The sequence below is a fragment of the Paramormyrops kingsleyae genome, chromosome 3, assembly GCF_048594095.1.
Source record: "Paramormyrops kingsleyae isolate MSU_618 chromosome 3, PKINGS_0.4, whole genome shotgun sequence".
NCBI lineage: Eukaryota > Metazoa > Chordata > Actinopteri > Osteoglossiformes > Mormyridae > Paramormyrops > Paramormyrops kingsleyae.
The window spans coordinates 30,054,950-30,077,280 of NC_132799.1; the positions used below are offsets into that span (position 1 = coordinate 30,054,950).

A 22,331-nucleotide genomic window follows, 5' to 3' on the forward strand; every position below is an offset into this window, starting at 1 on the left:
GTGTGTGTAATGTGTGTGTGCGTGTATGCAGGCGTGTGTGTAATGTGTGTGTGCGTGTATGCAGGCGTGTGTGTTGTGTGTGTGCATGTAGGCAGGCGTGTGTGTGCTGTGTGTGTGCGTGTATGCAGGCGTGTGCGTGTGCTGTGTGTCCGCATGTATGCAGGCGTGTGTGTTTGTGTACATGTGTCTTTCTGTGCATGTAACTATATGTGTATGCTGAGTGCGCGCCGTGTGTGTGTACGACTGTATGTGTATGCTCTGTGCGTGTGTATCACTGTATGTGTATGCTCAATGTGTGTATCACTGTATGTGTATGTTCTGTGTGTGTACAACTGTATGTGTATGCTCTGTGTGTGTGTATGACTGTATGTGTATACTCTGTGTGTGTGTATGACTGTATGTGTATACTCTGTGTGTATGTATGACTGTATGTGTATGCTCTGTGTGTATCACTGTATGTGTATGTTCTGTGTGTGTACAACTGTATGTGTATGTTCTGTGTGTGTGTATGACTGTATGTGTATGCTCTGTGTGTGTGTATGACTGTATGTGTATGCTCAGTGTGTGTGTATCACTGTATGTGTATGCTCAATGTGTGTATCACTGTATGTGTATGTTCTGTGTGTGTACAACTGTATGTGTATGCTCTGTGTGTGTGTATGACTGTATGTGTATACTCTGTGTGTATGTATGACTGTATGTGTATGCTCTGTGTGTATCACTGTATGTGTATGTTCTGTGTGTGTACAACTGTATGTGTATGTTCTGTGTGTGTGTATGACTGTATGTGTATACTCTGCGTGTATGTATGACTGTATGTGTATGCTCTGTGTGTATCACTGTATGTGTATGTTCTGTGTGTGTACAACTGTATGTGTATGTTCTGTGTGTGTATGACTGTATGTGTATGCTGTGTGTGTGTGTATAACTGTATGTGTATGTTCTGTGTGTGTACGACTGTATATGTATACTCTGTGTGTATGTATGACTGTATGTGTAGGCTCAGTGTGTGGGGAGGGGGTGGTCACACAGCCCAGGATTTTGGGGGTGGCAGGAGAAAGACAATGAGCAGACAGACACGGAGCCAGGAGATTGGGGGGGGGGGATGTGCGTGAGGCAGACTGGCCCACTCAGGCTCGCCCCAGATGCGCAGCACATGCGTTTCTGATCGAACGCACCCCGACAGGCTGGTATTTTTCCACTGGAGCAAGAACTCCTGTCGTCTTCCTTCCCTAGTGTGAGGAGGAGGCCGCGAGTTTGGGGTGCCGCGCTGTGGCCTGCAGTGCAAACGGCGTCAGTGTGACGCGGCTCGCCACTGCCCACCTACAGGGTGCACGTGCTGCCTTGTGCAAAAAAGCACTTAACAACGAGCAGCTCAACCATCCAAGGAGCCGTGACAAGGTTCACACGCACACAAGAGCATCTTCTGCCATGCACTGGGGACTGGCGCACACAATGGTTGGTCAGACCAGATAAAAATGTCTTGATGTACCCAGTCTAGAACAGCCAAAGGAAATCAACTAAGCCAAATCGGCTATGCATTCCGTACATAAACATACATATAGGCTAGAATGTAATGAATCATGATTGATCTCATTGATCCACAGTGACAGGTACAAAAAGCAGGTATGTATTCTGTAAGGCAACCCGGTCCCAGGCGACCCACAGACAGTCCATGCTTTTGTTCCTACCCAGCTCCTTGCCAGACAGCCCACATTACCTGGTAGCTGGGAGGGAGCAAAAACATGGACTATCTGCGGGTTCCCGACGATTGGGCTGGGAAACACTGCTCTAGGCTTTGATTGTCCAGAGAGGCAGTAAGATTTATTATCTATCCTCTCACTAGTCAGGGAACAGAGAACCTATATTCTGTATGCTCTCATTGGCCAGAGGGAAATGCATGCTGTATGTTGGTCGGTGAGCAGGAAGGATGGATTTAGTGCATATTAAGGTGGACTGATGCAAAGGTGTTCACACACAGAATCAAATAGAGTTGGGGCACAATTTGATGCAAAAAGGAATGAGGTTGAGTTTTGGTGAACCATGGTCACCTGTTGCATAGGGAGAAAGTGTTGCATGACACTTTAAATCTGGAAACTGCTGCAGCCACTGTAAAATGAAACAGCACATAGGTGGTGACGAGATCTATAGAAGAACTTAACCATCTGGCATATGGTGTACTGCCCAAAAGCGCTCTGTCAAAGATAATATTCATTTAATAGCTGCATCTAATGTAGTGACTATTAAAAAAAAATAAATCAAAGACTGTTGCTTTGCCATAGGACCCCCTTCACCCAGCAGAGAAAAATATATGGCCAACCACAGACAATGCAGCCATTTGAAAAGGAAGCCCCTGTTCCCAATAAGTGCCTCACATGTCTTCGGTCATCATTTAGACAAATGGCTTGCTCTCTTTCTCACACACACACGGACACATCCATAACTGCATGTCCTGAACGTGTCACCCGAGATCCACACTAAAAGCAGTCTTAGCAGCAGTGACAAACGCCGGCCTTCCATCCTTAGGAAACCCAGCCGAACAAACAGGACACGGCTGTGTACAGCTCATTCAGGAGCGTTAATGCAGCATTCTGGGACTTAGCCAATTCAACGCACTGTATCCTTTGTGGAGGGGCCGCCATGGCTGAAATCCAAAAAATGGGGCGGCAAGAACGGTGTGAAATGACAGCACAATGTCAGCAATTCTCACATTTAAAAAAACAAAAGAAAAAAAAAACAAAAACAGAAGAGGCGACTTTGAAGCTGTCGTAAGGGATAGGTAGGCAAAGTGAAAAGATATAGTGCAATCTACATCAATCCACAAGCCCCTGTGATCACACCAAACTGCATTATCCTATCCACAGGATACTCCTGGCCTGTATACAAATGGCCAGTTTTGGCTCTGAACCCTGTTGTATATTTACAACCTCTCCAGTTGCAGGTACTTATCAACTAAATGATTATCCATCCATGCACACTTCTTCTTGTCAAAGGACAGTTATTTTCCATAACTGTTAATCCAGCACAGGGTCATGGTGTGCCTGTAGCCTATCCCAGGGGGCAAGGTATGCACTGGATAAGATGCCAGTCTATCACATGTCACACTAATTAACCAATGAGAAGATCCGATGTAGCAACACAAATCCAACAGGAAGAAATGCTCCCACGACATGAAATGGCTCAACTGCAGCTCAACACCCGTAGTACCCATGCGATAAGACTACGTCGCATTCCTTGGCATCCTGAAAAATGCGAGAAGCGTGAGGACAGCACATTGGGTCTGAGCAAGCCATTCTGCAGGGACGCATGGCGATGCCGAGCATCAGCAGGAAAGCAGCACAGCGCTGCATAAAGTGACAGACCTCGTGTTTGTTTCAGGGCTCATCTCTGGCTCTCGCTAACTGTGCCACACTTCAAGGTTCCCACGCTGGCCACCGCAGCATCATGGGTCATCAGATGCGGCCCAATCACTCAAAGCAGCTGGCCCGTCAGAGTAAGAGCTCTAAAGGACGGTGAGCATCTGGATTAGTGGGCTCCTTTACTCAGACGAGTGCCTACGCCTCCAGACACAGTTATTATGATCCACTTTATTATGGCCAAGGGACAGCATCTTCAAATTGATCCCAAGACAATGGTCCAGTCTGATGCCAGGGCATGGCAGGAGCAAATCACACACCTGCCCCTCCTGCTGGCCATCACCCATTTAGAAAAGACGCTGCTAAAGCTTCGTTCCGGACAGAAAGCGTATAGGGTTCTCTTGTACCTAGCAGGTAGTCTAGAAGACTCTACTGTGCTTACCAGGTAGTCTACAAGACTCTACTGCACCTACCAGGTAGTCTACAGGACCCTACTACACCTACCAGGAAGTCTACAGGACTCTACTGCACCTACCAGGTAGCCTACAGGACTCTACTGCACCTACCAGGAAGTCTACAGGACTCTACTGCACCTACGAGGTAGTCTACAGGACTCTACTGCACCTACCAGGAAGTCTACAGGACTCTACTGCACCTACCAGGAAGTCTACAGGACTCTACTGCACCTACCAGGTAGTCTACAGGACGCTACTGCACCTACCAGGTAGGCTACAGGACTCTACTGCACCTACCAGGTAGCCTACAGGACTCTACTGCACCTACTAGGAAGTCTATAGGACTCTACTGCACCTACCAGGTAGTCTAAAAGACTCTACTACACCTACCAGGTAGTCTACAGGACTCTACTACACCTACCAGGAAGTCTACAGGACTCTACTGGACCTACCAGGTAGCCTACAGGACTCTACTGGACCTACCAGGTAGCCTACAGGACTCTACTGCACCTACCAGGAAGCCTACAGGACTCTACTGCACCTACCAGGAAGTCTACAGGACACTACTGCACCTACCAGGTAGTCTACAGGACTCTACTGCACCTACCAGGTAGCCTACAGGACTCTACTGCATCTACCAGGTAGTCTACAGGACTCTACTGCACCTACCAGGTAGCCTACAGAACTCTACTGCACCTACCAGGTAGCCTACAGGGCTTTGTTACAGCTGATGTAAAGCTTACTTGATGCAGGGATTTTAAAACATCCTTCAGAAATGACAGGATGTTTACGATGCTCTCTTGCAAATAACTAGCAGCCTACAACACCAATTAACAGAAATGTACAGTCATGTACTGGAAGTGCCACAAAGTTCGAAAGGTCTGTAGAACCTGCTAAACCCCTTTGTCCCCCTTTCAGTCAGAATGAAATGCCACCAGTAGCAGCTCAGACAGTAGTTAATGCAGAATAGGGATGTATGTACCTGTGTGTGTTCTTTTCATATTCATGTGTGTGTATGGTCCCTGCCCCCCTCCCCCACACAGACACTTTAGCTGCAGTAGCATCAACATTTCACTGTTCCCTCCCTGCAACCTCAAGTCCGCCACACACAGACACAGAGAGCAAGCTCATCCGTTTCCATGGGAACAAGGCCTTTGATGCACAAGCTGTGCCCCTGCCCTTCTCTCTCCCCCACTGGAGCGTGCTGCCCCCTCCCTCCCTCCCTCGCCCCGCATTTTATCTGCATGCCTCACTGCGTGCAGGAGCATTGTATGACAATGCAGCACGTCATCCCTGCATGGTTCAGCATGCATGCCTCACGTGACACATGAAAAGCACAACATGCAATGCATGCGCCGCCCAGCACATTATGAAGACACAATGCTGTGCATGCACGCTCTGCGGGTTATCGTTCCGCAAACATCAAACACATTGATCTCAAGTTCTTCAGTCGATTTTAAAATGTCAGGAAATATCAATGAAGATGATGATATTTTTAAGAGTTCCAATTAAAACCGCAGCCCGTCTCTCTCTTTTGGGGGCAGAAATGTGACCTAATAACAAGCCTCCTTGGGTTTCGTTAACAGACAGCGGTGTGTTTGCCCATAATTTCAGCTCAGTCGTCATCAAGAAGAATGTAAACAAAGCGTCAAATTTTAAAAACCGTCACAGGCGTAATTATTTCAGGATGCCTGCACGCATATACAGTCACACACACACGCACGCACAGACTCTGACACGTTCCAGATTTGCCGGTCGCTCCAGTTCACTCACAGGACAAAAGCCGTTCCGTGTTTGTTCTGGGGCCCTAGGGAAGATACTAGTATGCTCCCCAGTGCTCAATAGGACACACCAGAGGGGGTGGTCAGGCTAGCAGGAACCTGATGAAGCCATGGACGCCATCTTGGATTCGCCCTGACGTAACACCGCTTAGGCCTCACACGACACCGTGCCTCAGGACACAAATGGGGGAGGATGTCAGCAAGGCAGTGAGCACTGGCCATTTGGTCAAGGACACGTTCCGTCTGTGGACTTTTTATCGAAGGCTGAGACGCAGTGCTATCCCATCCACGCGATCGCTGTCGTCATTTCACACGTATCGATGCAGAAATACGCCCAAGGATCATGAAAGCGGCCCCCAATAGAGGCAGCAGCACATCACTTACAGAGACAGAATAACAGGATTCTCAGCATGCAGGAAATTCTGAGCATTAAACATTTCATACAGGATCCAGCTTTTCAGTTTATCAGTAAGGAACAATGGGGATCTGAGTCACACAAGGCTGAGTCACATGTGTGGAGCCCCTGTCAAGGTTCTGCTGACATACCCATGAGAACGGTTAACAATACAGGTTAACTGCCATTATAATTATGTTTACGGCTAAAGTCACAGGTTAAAAATTTTGCCTCGAATCATGAATTTATGCATATTAACCTCCGCTGCTTAATCAGGCTTGCATTTCAGGTAATATATTCTATATGACTTACGCTGCAGCATATTTTATTTTATATTTACGTAGTATTTTTGGTACTGTGGTATCAGCGTGTGTTATACTGTTCCAACAGCAGAGATTAAAAGAAGCATCACTGCTCCTACAGGCTCCTGCAAAATCCACAAGCCTCAGACACACATGTGAGGAGAACCTGAGCTCCACACTGTTTGAAAATGACATCATCCAGTGTAGAAAGGCTCCTCCTAGTCTAGGCAGCAGCTGGAGCAGGACTCAGCAATCTCTTCTGCTGCTGCATCAGTGTGTGTCTGTTTTCAGCCAATAAGAACCAGTGCAGCACTGCCCAGGCTGATCACGTGACCCTTTCCCTGAGACGCTCATTTCTCAGCTTCAGGGAGCCGTGACCTTTTTCCCTTCCCTCTCCGTGACTCCTCCTCCGGAGGTCAGCATAAGGCCATATGGTTGAGCTGGCACAAGGTCCAGAAGCCCAAAAAGTGCAAAACCACGAAACGGCAGGAATATGTCCCACACACACACATGCGCACACTGTACTGAGCTGTCCCCGCACTGAAAGGTGACCATCTCCCCCACGGCTGAGCGAGTCCCACGCCCCAGCGTGACAAAGGAACCGCAGGCTCTTCTCCTCCTAGCTGCTCAGAGAGAAGAGAAACGGCAGCCGGAAGAAATTGGGGCCACACTCCCGATCCGAGAAACAGAAACTGGGGCAGGGAGCCTCTATAGCATAACGAGAGCCGGATGCTGCGACCTCCAATCAGAAGAGCCCATCGTACCACCTGAGCTGCTTTGGGCAGCTTTGGGCAGAATCACTGTCCCTCACCTCCTACATGGACAGACATGACCCCACTCCCTCCCAAAAAAACCGAGTCGCTCATTTCATGTTTTTGGAAAGTCGGCATGGGGGGGGGGGGGCATGGGCCGGTGCCTCCAGTGGCACGGATGCTGGAGCATGCGGCGTGACCGTGCATGCAGCCTGCGCCCACGTGTTCTGCACCTTCACGCTTGCCCTTCCCTTCCCTCTCACTGCATTTGGACTCCTGCAGGGCTGTGCCAGTCAGATCAGCCTTGCTGTACTGAGTCATATGCCCACAGCATTTGGAATAATTACCCAGGTGTGGTTATAGCCCCCCCCCCCCCCCCCCACATACGTGAGACTGCCATGATTAGCTGGCGATCACAATAACTCCCCCAAAAAAGGAGTGTGCCAAAAGACAAGGGAGCAGACACACAGGGTGTACTCATGTCCCAACAGCTGGAGACCAAACCAACAGAGACCACCCCCACCCCCTCCACCCAGCCCGTCCCGGGCGACGGCCACCTCTCCTTTTTTCTTACAGGATGACACCAGAGGCATTTCTCTGTGGGTTCCATTTCTAGGCACCATTGTCACCCTGGTTTCATTTTCTCATCTTGGAAAGAGCACGAGCTTCAGGAAAGGCGAAGCTCCCTATTGGTTGCTTCTCGACAGGATTCTCCTCGGATTGGTCGAGTCTCAGCAGGCCTTTTGAAGATCTCTAAAATGGGAAGGGGGGCAAGGGTATCAGTGGGTGATGGAGGGGTGTGGGGGGGGGGGGAGGACGGTAAGCAGATGAACCACTTTTACCAGCAAAAATTAAATAAAACACAGAAGGCCGCCACTCTCAAGCCGGCCAGCTGAGAAACATTATCTGGGTCATTCTGATGCAGAGAGAGCCCATTTATATCACACTATAAATACCCCTCCTCCCTACAGAAGCGACTGCAAAAGAGCGCACCTCTTTAGCACATCAAACAGCAGCCACCCCCCCCACACACACACTCAACATGCACACTCCTGTACACACACAGAGCGTCCAGCCTGCCCCCAAAACACATACATACACACACACACTTACACGTCAGCTGTAGCTGGTCCCTTTAAAAATGACATCACAGAGGGACAGAGGAGGAACCCGGAGCCATTCCCACGAGCTCGGGCTAAACAGTAGCGCACCCCTGCACCACGGGCTGACACTCTCCTGGGGTGTCCTTCAACAACACTCCTCCAGCAAAGATTCGCCTTACATGCCCTCTCTGCAAATGGGTCATCAACACTAGAACTAATAAATATATTCAAAGAGGAAGGACGAAGATGGAGATGCGAACAGGGGCTTCCCAGGTCCTCGGTTCGTACAGTCTATTCCGATTTCTTAGACAGAAAGCTGCGATCTAGTTCTGTATCGACCCACATTTCTTGGTCGGTTGAATGAAACTGTAGTTTGACACCAGTTGACGTTAATCAAAGGCTGAGTATTAACTAAGCATTTTGACTTTATTGTGTCTCATGCCACATTTATGGGAACAAACCTCTCCCCATCTAGGGCCCCAGTGACACGGCTTCTTATATTCTTTACTGATATGGGCAGTTAGTGAGGAGTATTAGACAGTTTATTACAGACATGTTCCATAACAGAATAACATTGCCTTTTCTGGACTTCGAATGGGAACCAGTCCATCTGAGATCTCTTCAGACAAACATGTTATGTTTCAGTGACTTACTTTTATCCAAAACAATGTACTTTTTTTGAGGAAACAGGATCAGCTGGAGCAATTAGGGGTTAAGGGCCATGCTCAAGATCAAATCAATCTCTTAAACACAGGATTTGAACAAAAGATCTTCTGAGAACAGGCACAGCATCCTAACCCAGTGAGCCATACAGCTCTTTCTCTCGTAGGAAGATACAAAATGCATATTTTTCTGCTAATCTAAACCTACTTTTCTCCTCACAGAAATTTGAAATTCATATTACTTACATGTGGCAAACATGTCTGAAGAATGACAGGGCGAAATTGAGAAAGTCAATTTCTGTGATCACACAAATTTAATGCAATTGTTGACCTCGTGTAACTTTCCATGTATCCATCCATCGATCCATCCATCCACTTATCCATAGGATAACGGTGAGCCTGAAGCCTATCCCAGGAAGCAGGGAGGACAAGCCAGGGGACACCCTGGACACAACACCAATCACAAAAAGCCATGTCTTCGTCATCTTGCATGATTTGCTTAACCTCAGCTTTATGTAAAGGAAGGGCACGTCGTTAAAGTGTTAAAGGATGGGTTTTCTACCATAAACTCTCTGCAGAAACCAAGGTCCATCCAAAGAGCAGTACGGCTAGTGAACTTCTTCCAAGGCCTCCATAGGTGAGCAGTAATGGAACTCATCAAGCTCTGCAGGTTTCCATCACAGATCTCTATCACAAAGGCCGTGAAAATAATACTGCTTAGATTTTCCTTCCTGAAATCTATCAATCAGGATTCACTTCCAAACTAACCTCTATTGAAAGCCAAAAATCTAATTCATATCATGCATTCCTCAAAAAAAATTCCGTTTTTCAAAATCCTATGAACTTGATTTTCATTTATTGCGCTTGTGTTGGCAAGGGGTAAATAATCAATCACGTTGAATGGGAAGGGAAATTTTGTGATTTTTGGTCATGTGACCATGAGATGGATGCGACCAAATGCACTCACAACCCTCCTGCACCACCAGCGTTTGCAAGGGAAAAGCTGCCATTGGGAGCGTACTGGAGAGCCTGGGAGAGGACTAGTGAGAGCGATGGAGGCAAAAACTGCAGCATGTGCGCGTTATGGTGTGCTTGCTAACACCAATCCTTCATCACTGTTACCACAAAGCTGTTCAGCACAGGGAAGAAAACAGAGGAGCGTAGGGCTCTATATAACCAATGTCGCACGACACAGGCTACTGCTGTTTTTTTTAGAAACTACTTTATTTTATGGGACTCCCAGGCCATGAGGGTGAGGGACATAAGACCCATAAATCCTTCTGAGAGAGGAACCTCATCTCAGCAGCCCCGGCTCACTGGTGTCACCCAAGGAAGCCTGGTAACCTTGCTCATCCAGACCGCCATTAACGGTTCGTCCTGTGACCGCACCCCTCTGATCTGTCCCTTCCCCCCTTTCTCCACTGGAAACTCTTTCTCTCGCTCCCATCTTATCTCCTGGTATTTTTCTGGTTATTTCTTGAAAAGAAGAGTAGCAAGATCCCAACAAATCCATAACATCTGTGGCCCATTCAGAGTGACTGTTGTATGGCTTGACTTCCAGCCTTTCAGAATTTTAATTTTTTTTAAATCATGTCAGCCATCACCTAGGCGTGGGTTGTACAATCCCCCCCAACCCCACCCCCGAACCCTGCGTGACAATGCAGCCCAGGATCACTGGACCGGGGGTGGCGAGTCACCTATAAAAAGACAGTATACATGCTGAGCGCTCTGGAAAGTCAGATGACGACACACACAGCACACAACAGCACACACACAGCACATAGCACACACAGCACACAGCATACACAGCACACAGCATACACAGCACACACACAGCATACACACAGCACACAACAGCACATAGCACACACAGCACACACACAGCACACACACAGCATACACAGCACACAGCATACACAGCACACACACAGCACACACAGAACACAGCATACACACAGCACACACAGAACACAGCATACACACAGCATACACACAGCACACACAGCACATAGAACACACAACACACAGCACACACGGCACACACAGCACACAGCATACACACAGCACACAGCATACACACAGCACACACACAGCACATAGAACACACAACACACAGCATACACAGCACACATACAGCACACACACAGCACACAGCATACTGTACACACAGCACACAGCATACACACAGCATACACACAGCACACACAGCACACACACAGCACATAGAACACACAACACACAGCACACACGGCACACACACAGCACACAGCATACACACAGCACACAGCATACACACAGCACACACACAGCACATAGAACACACAACACACAGCATACACAGCACACACACAGCACACAGCATACACACAGCACACACAGCACACACACAGCACATAGAACACACAACACACAGCATACACAGCACACACAGCACACACACAGCACACAGCATACACACAGCACACAGCATACACACAGCATACACACAGCACACAGCATACACACAGCACACACAGCACACACACAGCACATAGAACACACAACACACAGCATACACAGCACACACAGCACACACAACACACAGCACACACAGCACACACACAGCACATAGAACACACAACACACAGCATACACAGCATACACAGCACACACAACACACAGCACACAGCACACAAACAGCACACACGGCACACAGCACACACACAGCACACAAACAGCACACACGGCACACAGCACACACACAGCACACAAACAGCACACACGGCACACAGCACACACAGACTGCTCGCCTGTTTGAACCTTCACTGCTGCTCCGCCATCAAACAGGTGCACGTTAGCCCACCTCCTCGCAGTAATGGCAGCCTGCAATATCCCCGCCTGTGTGTTTTTGTCATGAGGCTGGAGGCTCGCAGTGAAACATGCCCAGACTTGGGGTATTATCAAGGCTAACTGGGGGGGGGGGGGTGCAAATATTTTTGAATATCACAGGCATACCGATCCAAACAATCCAGCATTGGCCCATTGGCTCCCAAAAAGCCCCCCCAGCATGCTCAATCCGCTTTGTCTCCCATTCTCACGCTTTCTGCATGCCCCCCCCCCTCCACAGCCTGCCCTTAATGAACAGGGTTGGAAGCAGGTCACATATTAGCAGTCACCATCTTATTTTTAGCTGTTTTTCTAAGGAATGGGAGGAAAAAAAACAAGGATCGTAAGGTTCTGTACCACCGTCTCGCCACCCAACGCTTGTCTGGGGGATGGGGTGTTTTTTTTTTGTGATTTCTGCCACTTGCATCTATCGGCACAGACCTTTTGTCTCCACGGCAAAGGAATACGGCAGGAAGCACAATAGCCAGCGCTGTCAAAAGCCCGGCCAGTCCCCGCCGCGGTTCGTCAACCGGGTACGGGGGCGGCATTGAGCGCCAGGGAAGCGGAGCGTGTGGGCACTGCCAGGCTGCCATATCCATGACAACCCGCCCGAGCGTCACATCCCCATTCGTATTTTTTTTTTCCCCTCCGTCCTTTGGTCCTGCACAGAGGAATCCTTCACTAGAACCCTCAACACTGTCGCTGTCAGGGTCAGGGGGGCACATCTGGCAGTGCAGAGTTTTGGCTGCATTTCTGGGATTTTAGGTGTGGCGGAAAGGGGCGGGACTTCCGGCAGACCACTTCCTATTCAGAGGATCCTTATTTAAGAGAATAAAAGTCTGGCATGTGAGTGGAAATTAAAGGCAAACTGGCAGAGTGCTGATTAGCCAAGAGTGATGCGGGTGCACGGGGGGCTTGTAGGCGGGTTTCACCACACTCCTGCACACCACATGGATAAAAAGCCACCATCTTTTTTTTGTTTTGTTTTTTTTTTTTTTAAACATAGCCGTCGAGTCTGCTCCTCCCAAATAAAGAGCGAAAAAAACCCAGCTCTTGGTGCAATCAAAAGAAGCAAGATGAGTCATTGATCTGCATAGCCAAAGATAGGATAGCGGAAATAGACCGTTAACAGGCCTCGTACCCAGTTTGGTGTTCCACGGCCTCACTTTACCCTTCCACTATACCACTTAATTGTAACCCTTTAAATATTCATAACACTTATATCTTCCATGGCTATTTACAAAATATGTGTTAGGGTTGCGTTGACGGGTGCCATTTTCAGGATATTCATGACAGTCTTGTTAGCATACACACACGCGCGGACGCACGCATGCACATCCCCCACAGACATCCGCATCCGTCGCTGATGGCCACCTGTTCAATTCATTGCCACATTGTGGGTCGGATCTCCATTTTTCTCAGTTCGCTTTCCTCGGCGTGCTCCGCGCACGGGAATACATAACCACGATACATCCGTTTGACCAGCTAGCTAAATATCACCGTTTGAACTATTTCAAAGCCACGGAACAACAAGCCCTGAAATAAAACGCGGATGAAGCAGAGAGAAGGTGTAGGCCACCCCCGGTGCCATGACCTTGCCCTTTGCCGACGTTTGTATGCTTTCCGGGTTTTTTGAGGGCTACCTGTAAGCTTACAGAATTTCCATTTTGTCATGGACGGTTGCCATGTTTAATAGGGATCATGGGCGTTCTGACTCCAACGACATAAGAACCAGATGCAGGCCGATTAAATGCTGGAAAAGCAGGAAGTGTCCCCCGGTGATATTTAAAAGGATCGACTGACCGGTATGGATCTATCTGGTCACGTCGAGCCCGCAGATGCTCATCGATTTCGGCGTGCAGGTCAAACAGTGTCTAAGGATGATCTTAGCAACCATTTATCACTGGACACGGGCTCTTCTGTAATGTGAGCTCGGAGCCAGCGGTCGAAACGGGTCGGAGGAGTAGAACCGGCCATGGGATCGGCTACCGTTTGCGTTTCTCCTCTTCGGGTGATGAAACAAGCACCAGGGTCTGGGGCCCTTGAGACAGGGGTTAGCAAAGAGGGTACAGGAAGCCTCCGAAGCAGCCTGGGGGCACACAGGAGAAGCAGAAAAGGCGGGAGGCAGGCAACCAACAGCGAGCAATTCTGCCGCACCCCATCTTTTTGAGGGAAATTATCAGCTCCCATGAGAAATGACACTGACGAAGTGACCCATGACTTAACTTTTGCCGTGAGGAAGATCTCCCATTAGGATTAGGAGTTCTTTGTTTCCTCCATCCCCTTTGCCGCAGTGTGCCGACACGGCAGACGCGCCACCCCCCCCCCCCCACTTCAGCAGGGCTACACACCGAAAGCTCTCCCTCTGCTGCCTCCCATATCCCTTCCATGCTGCTTCAGAGGACGGTGCCTTTCTCTGCTTGTTACCATTTCTGAAGGAAAGACGTATTTATAGAGGTGGGATTTCTGTCGAATGTCATTTTGCCAGGACAGCCGCTGGGTTTCCTGTCTGCGTATTGAAGAGGGGGTAAGGGACATTGTGGGAGGTTACAAGCCAACACAGGACCCCAGCTGCCTACATTCACCCCCTGAGCACTGGCTGCAGGAAATCCTCTTCTTAACCTATGCGTACATCTATTCTCATATATGGGCCCCCACATGGATAAATGAAACACTTTAAAGGCCAGACTGACCTGTTTGGGAAGCAATGCAAAGCAAAACAAAACAAAACAATGAAACAGTCATTCTGGTCCTGTTGATGAGGGCTGCCACCTATGGAAGAGGTGCCCATGTGCCAAGTCATTCCTTTTTACCTGGTAGAAGCATCTTTGAAACATCAAAGAGCGGGGATGGGGGGGGGGCATACTTTTCCAGACAAACTTTCTCTTGTCTCCTGTTTTGGCATCAACACCAATAACACCTGAACTGCATGCATCCTTTAGAAAAAAAAACCAAACCCCGCTATCTGCTCAAAGTAAAGCACTGTGCTGTCACTACTGAGAACTGCACTTAAATAAAAAGGACCAACATTTCAGGGGAGAACTTACCCACTTTCCTTCTGAACCCTACTGGGCCTAATCCTTTCATCGCTCCCAGCATAACCCAAACCTGCATCCCCGAAATAGATTAAATCATTCACAACCAGAAAGTGTGGATCATCAAGATTCCGGAGAAGCACATATCCACTAGCTGGCCCCCAACGTAACTGCAGCAATGGGTCTTCTGTTTTTAAGGAGCTCCAACAGAACACTCAAAGGGAAAACGCTGAGTCACTGCTCCACCCACAGCAGACACAACCGCGTGGAGCCGCGACCTTCTAAATGGCATGTCGCTTGGCCCCCAGTGAAACAGCGAAACCAGCCATTAGTAAACAACCCTCGTTACTCACCAGGTTGGAGTTTGTGGCGTTGGAGTCATCTTCGGGGAAGGGGATGTAGATAGCTAAGGCCACGCAGTTTGCAAAAATAGTCAGCAAAATGATGATTTCAAAGGGTCTGGGAGGCACCAAGTCAAGGATGGAACAGACGGAGAACGTCAAGCCAGAACACCCTGTCAGACACTTCCTAACAATGCTATGTAAAACATCTGCTGCGCACAGAAGACCCAGCCAAGACCAGGCCTAATATGTCCATGGAGTAGACAGGATGGTCGCGTGGCTGGCCGGAAGCAGGGAATGTGGGGGAAGCCATCCTGGGGATCAGTGTTTCTTTATTTGAACTCAATGTTTGAAGGTCCTGGCCCCATCACATTAACCTCCAAGCTTCACCCCAACCTTCTCCATGGGGTTAAGCACAAGAACGACACCAGAACAACTCCTTCTGTCATGGCTAGTTTGAGACGACTGGCCCTGGTTTCCCATTGTGAAGAAGAAGAAGCTCCACTTTCCAGAGCTAATTTCAGGTTTGTGACTCCCTGGTTCCCCCCTTTCTACAATGACACTGGGTTCTAGGAGTTGGGGCCTTAGCACTTGTTTCCATGCCCATGTTCCCTTCTGCTCAATGGAGGTTCTGAGTGTCCGTTTGGCTTCGTCATGGCTGAGCCTTAGCTAACAATCCTGCTCAGTGAACAATTCACATCAGTTCCAGATCAGGCCAGCTAAATAAACAGGCCTATGAATGAAATGAAATCAGATTCTGCGATGTCTTTCCGTTTGCTCTCCGTGGTAACTCTCACAGGTGCATGAGTGTAGCATTCACTACTGTAAACAGTCATCTAGGGGTTGAAATGCACCTTTAAAAAAAATAAGCAAAGCTGCTGTGACCCTTCAGTGAAACTAATCTAGCATTTGCCATTTTGCAGCAGCCATTAATGTAATGATCAAATATCATGTGCACACTAATGCCATTTCGCATAAATATGGCAAAGAGGTGGCTCTTCTTTCCGGGTCGGGTGGCACTGTCTCCAAAACAAGATGGTTACTGTTTGAAAGCCACACATATCTTCCTGCAAATGGCTAGGGGCAGGTGCCAGGGAGGACGACCAGGTGGCTTGAGAGGTGGGTCTCCTAGGTGTGGAGCCCACAGGGGCCATGTTGGGTTTGTCTGCTCGGAGACAGTGCCCGACAGCGGAATCAGCCGACGGAGGACCGCGGAGTGCTCCAGCGGACCCATCTGACCTGTTGAAGCTTGTTGGCATGGCAACACTGACAAGGAGGAGAGGAGCTGTGAAGTGGGGGCAGTCTCTCTGAAGGCTGAACTATTCGAGCAGGGTGGGGAGGTGGCTTTACAGGTGGAGAACATCGACGTGGCGCCCAAAAATAACTGTCACATGACATTGGAGAGGGGGGACAAAAAAACAGTCACCCTCAGAAAACAGTAGCAATGGAGTATGGGATTTTTCCACAGTGATCAATGCTTCTTACCCCTAATTCTCCCAGTTAACCATTCAACCTGATGCCTTATTTCCCAGACGGCTATTTTTCACTGTATGTCTTTGTTGGCGCCGTGATGTAATTGGGTAATCATAAAGGTCAGAGGTTGAATGGTCGAAAGGGGCCATAATGTCCAATCAATCGTGATGGTCTCCACTGGCCCCTTGGGGGAGGGGCCAGGCTTCTGGGAGCCATCGGTCTTCCATCAGAGGTGACGTAAGCGCCGTTACCTACAGTGTCACACATCCTCCACTCCTTCCATCCATCCACTCTGACACACGCTTAAAAATACTGCTTAAAAATATTGTTACCTTCAACAGAAATGAATGTCAATTTTAGAACAGGAGTGCGGTGGGTGTGTGTGTGTGGGGGGGGGCTACGGCAAGCAGACGGGCTGTCCCCAATCTTGTTGATGCGAAGGGAGGGGGCGTAATCTCGGCGTGCTTTACACAGGGTATCTGCTGCTTTGTGACTCATCCCCCCCCAACCCAATGCCTTCCCTCTCTGTACTTCTGATTCACCTCCCCCTCCCAGCTCACACATGCTGGGCACGCCGCACACGAGCCAGACAGATCCAGCAGTGGATAGCGATGACGCAGACCCCCCCCACCCCCACACACACACACACACTGACACCTCGATGAGCCAACGAGGGGCACGACAGCCGCTTCGTGGCTTTTTCCCATGGCTTCCAATTCGATTCGTTTTTAAAATAATCCTCGTTCGCCTGCGATTCTGGTCCTACATCTAGCCATGCTTGAGGGAAGCGCTCAAAAAAGCAAAGAGAAAGAAAACACTTCCATTTCCAAGCTCCATCCGGCTGGCTGTGGCGACGTCTCCGTGGCGACAGCGATTAGCAAGTCCCTCAAATAAAGATGACATGTCACTGAACCGAGACGGGCTCCCGAGAGATCCAAGCATGGACCTGAATTCGGGCTAAGAGATGCTCACAGTCCCCATCAGGCAGTGACCCAGAACCCCCTCGATCCCGCAAAGAGAACACCCAAGTCTTCCAACAGCATATTAGACGGTCAATATTCATGGTTCATATTCACATGGCTGTTCGAAGCATTTGTTCTACAATTTGCACATTATATATTAAAACAATAACATATATTTCCATTCCCTGCTGACTTCCTCTTACATTATTGTCTAGTCTAGTTTCATTGTTTTAGCTGCACTCTTTCATTGCTGCTGCTGTGGGACTTTGCACACAAGTTTTTCACTTGCTTTTGCTAACCAGCTTTCAACTTATGTGACAAATGAAGTGATGTGATTTGAATGGAAGAGCTCTGAAAGGAATGTGCAGACACCCCCACCCCCAACCCCACCGGTGAAGGATACTTCCACTCCACGATGCTGATGCAGGCTCGTCGGATGGGGTTCTTGAGGGTGAGGCAGAGCAGGGCGCGTGGGGGCCGGGTGACGGCCGTGCTGGCCTGCTTCTTGGGTTTGCTGTAGTGCTGCCGCTTGCGCTGGGTGGAGCTGGCCGTGGAGATGGGGGCGGCCGCATTGCCCATCAGCTTGGCCTGCCGCGCGGCGTCAATGGCCGCCTGCCAGGAGAGCGCCGCTCCAGGCGTGGCGATGTGCTCCGGGGCCAGTCCCACCACCGCATGGTCGCGGTCGTTTAGGCTGGGCGGGGCCGCGAGGGAGGGGCTCGAGTAGTTGGAGCCTGTGGGAGGACAGATAGCATCACGCAGTGGTACACTACCCCCCCTCCCACACACACTCACACCCTGACCACTAGAGAGAGCAGTTGGTGCTGCCTTTCCTTCCTAAAATTATTTGAATTGGGAAATATTTTCTTTGGCTAAATAAAACAAGAATGTGCATATAAAATTAACACGGATCAGGTCCCCTGGATTGTGGTAAAATAATGACATTAGACATCCATCCATCCATCTTCCAACTGCTTATCCAGTGCAGGGTTGCAGGGACATGCACAAACATCAACTCCAAAGTCAACGACCAAGGCCAACCAGAAAAAGACACAATGCCTGTCACTCAGCGCAGAGAGAAACAAACCGACCCCAATTAACAGATCACTGGCAACAATGCTTGAGTGATATGTAGCGTCTCTCAAAGCCCCCCCCCCCCCCCCCGAGAAGCCTCAGCTCAGAGTTAAGGATGCTGTGTTAGCCATCTTCCAAGAACACCCAACCAGAAGCCCGGTCTCACTCGCAGGGAAGTGATTTTTCATCACCTTCAGGAGCGACCCAATCAGAAGCCTTGTCTCAGAGCCAATGAGTAGACAGTCATGCAAAAACCCTGTTATTTCCTCAACAGTTGGTGCAAGGGCCATAGCAGCTTGTAGAGCAGCACTGCGAATCTCCCCCTAATTGTCAATGTGTACGTGTCTCGGCGGTGTACATACTGTAATATAAAAGAAAGGAATACATTTGCATAACATTGGCAGAGAGGCGCTCTAATCGCCAGGAACACGGCCAACTCGTTTGATTATTTCCGAAAGCATATACGATGATGCACCCACTGCGTGACATTCTTCTCACCTGCTTACTCAGCCCATCTTTATTTACCCACAAATTCGACCTCCAAACGGAAATAACATGGACTTTTTCGACCAGAGAGAGCCGCACGTCAGCTTCCGCAATTAGCGGCACATAGTTGACCGTTAAAGATCGGACCGGTCAGATTTACCTAACGTGCCTCTGCTGTGCTATTATGTGTGACTCTGCTACGAAACCACTGGAAGCCATTCAGCTATTTCTGACAGTACTGTCACAGAGAAAGAGAGAGAGAGTACAGTAGTGGTTCAGACCTCTACGAGACACCTTCTCCTACAAGTGAATCCAGACTCTCACCAATGCTCAGTGAGTGACAACCCAGCACACCAGAAGGACTCGGCAGACTGGGTTAATCTGAACCAGGTCCTCAGAGGTGATGCAGAACTCCAATTTCTTCACAGGCAAAAACTTTTGGTCAATCTTTTACATTCAATCACGTCTCTGTCCTCCCAAAAACACCACAGTTACACTTGCGCAGGTCTCCCTGCTGAAAACAAATGCACACTGAACAGCTGCGTGCCCTGCCCGCGAAAATGCAGTCTCATTGCTGAGTAATTATGCAGTTAAAGATAATATATATATATATATATATATATATATAATATAATTAAAACAATGATGCTTTATTTTATTATCATCTATAACTGGTTCCAGTCTAAGAAACCCCTAAATTAGATCTCGGGATTTTACGTTAACCCATGTTGTTTTCCTTGTATAACAGCAAATGTTCTCTAGAGGATCTGATGCCACTTTTGGTTTCACTTTTATCCCCAATGCAGCAGTACCCCAAAATTATTCTTTGCTTGACGTATTCCACCACAAACATAGACCTAGAATAAGGAATGTGAGAAAATTATACTGTGCAAAAGATTATGGATGGCGAATTAGATCAAAACAAAGCAAAGAGATGTAAATAATATTTACCATTTAACAATGAGTTAACAAGTAGCTGCCTGATATACAATCAATGCTGCATATTAGTGGTGTAACGGTTCTGAAACCAAGGTCGAAACCATGATACAAACATTCTTGTTCTCATGTCACAGTTCTGGAAGACGGAACCGCGATATCCACCCCTGCCAGAACCCCAACCACAACCCACTACCAGGTGCACCCTGTTGAACACTCAATTACATGACTGATGTCCCAAAAATTATTTTATATTTCATAATTAACTCTATAACACATGCAAACCATGAAACTATAAATCAATTTAAAGTTAGGGCATGCTGTTTCATTTGTAAATTTTGCACATTATACCTGTTTTATTGTCTTCAAACTGTGTGTCATGTGACTATTTTGATCCAATAATGGTCAAGTGACCACACCAGCGGTAAACGCTAGGCTAGTTTCACTAGCTCAAGATGGATAATAACCTTTAGACTGCAGAGCACCCAGGCACATGCATGTCAGCAATGTGGGAACATTTTAATTATATAGTACAGTATATAATTTTTAAACAATTGTTTTTTTAAACAAATTATTTTTCTTTTTTACGTAGTCATTTTAGTAAATCTAACATGTTCTTTAGTGTTATTCTGTTTAGTGTTCCAAATCATTGGTAAGTTAATTAAACTCTGTAAATGTTCCCATTTTTTTAATTAACCCCCCCCCCCCCCCAAAAAAAAAAAAAAAAAACAAGGTATGGAGCAAACCGCAACTCAAAAATCGAAGTGTGAACCAAACCGTGGATTTGGAAAATCATTATATCCCACCTGCATAATATGTTTATAGGGTGAAAAAACCTCACTGTTCACAGAGACGCATTATTACTTACAGTAAACTATACCCATTTTGCTAATAATTATTATTTTTCTGGAATCTGTTCACATTAAAAATGGTAGGACACAAGACGAAAATGAATCAGAGAGTGTGACTTCCACAGGAAGAAAATCAAACAGTGGATCTAAATAAAGGCATCACCTTAACGCAAAAGTTAACCGAAAGCTGACGCAAAACTGTCCATCTCTTAGGGGCAGATAAAGGCAAACAATACACTCATAAGAAAAAAATGGCCACAGCCCGTCTAGGACAAAGCTGTTTGGGTCTCTAACTGCTAAGCGATCTCTGCGTGGCAAATGCCAGACACATCAAACGGGACTCTTCACAAAAAGGCCAGTACAAAAGCCCAGGTCTTAAAACATTTATGCATGCATCATTGGTAAGAGCTCTCCCTGGAATGGGAGGAGATTATTGTCCAACGGCAGATTCATTAAGTGACAGCGGCCTTTTAACTAACTTTAATGGGTGGCGAAATCACTATAACAGGCCCGGTGATCTGGCATTTTACAGCGACGTTTTATTTCCTCATAAGGTCTACCATGCGGGTACACAGCACGGCTAGGAGTTTCACATACGCAGCTCTCACCGCCGTGAGAAATCATATCACTGCACCGGGTTTGGGTCCAGGATCTGGGCAACAGTAACCAAGACACAATATGGGACCGTTTCAATGGACTTTCTAGGAACCATCACATTTGAGGAAATGAAACAACTTTCAGATCGGTGTCTATCACCATCACCTCCTGAAATCCAGCCCATCTCTTAAACCGCTGTAGAAAAGCTCTTGCCGTGGGTCTGTAATCTGATTTCATCCCCTGTGTCTCGCGTACCTGGGCCCAACGCTCATTGTTCTCACAGGTTAAGAGATTTCCTCTTCACCGAGGTGGGTGATGCTGGCTGAATTTGCTGCCACCTCACGGACACATGTGACCAACCAGAAAAGTCCGTCCAGAGAGAGGCCTTTGCAGACTGAGGCTTATAGAGTGTCAGCTGCTGTGGACTCTCTTGCCCTTTTATCAATATCTATGCATAGACCTTCCTTGGAGATTCACCACCTGGTTGTCAGTCACCGGTGCGCTATTGGGGAAACATAGCCTTTTTGTTGGCAGCATATTCTTCCGTATTGTCTCATTTCCTTCGTGTTGAGCCCAAAGCAGCAGGAACAATGAATCACCATCAGGGTGAGCAGGTCACTGCATCTACAGGGTCAAAGGTTCAACAGAGCATTCATCCACTCCAAGTTAGACCACGTCTGATTGATAATAGTCTTTTGATATTCACCAAAAACCATCCACAGCAGCTTGGGTGGTGTTAAAGGATACCACCGTACCTCGGAATCTAAGTGTCAAGATTTCTGTGGGGAGAGCGGTGGCTCAGGGGGCAACCCCCCCCCCCCACAAATTTTATTGCCAAGTTTGCAAAATATCGGAATAGCACTACTTTTGAAAATGCTGTCAAAACACTGGATGCCATGATATAATGTT

At 48.0% G+C, this 22,331-nt stretch overlaps 1 protein-coding gene across 3 annotated transcripts in view; it reads right to left on the reverse strand.

Annotated features, from left to right (window-relative positions):
- cacna1c (calcium channel, voltage-dependent, L type, alpha 1C subunit) overlaps positions 1 to 22,331 on the reverse strand; it is a 200,912-nt gene that overhangs the window by 129,704 nt on the left and 48,877 nt on the right. For all 3 annotated transcript variants that reach the window (XM_072710105.1, XM_072710108.1, XM_072710107.1), the window contains 2 exons: positions 17,885 to 18,212; positions 15,059 to 15,164 (listed from right to left, as the gene is read on the reverse strand). In XM_072710105.1, the coding sequence (XP_072566206.1) occupies positions 15,059 to 15,164; positions 17,885 to 18,212 (434 nt within the window). The remainder of the gene's footprint in view (positions 1 to 15,058; positions 15,165 to 17,884; positions 18,213 to 22,331) is intronic.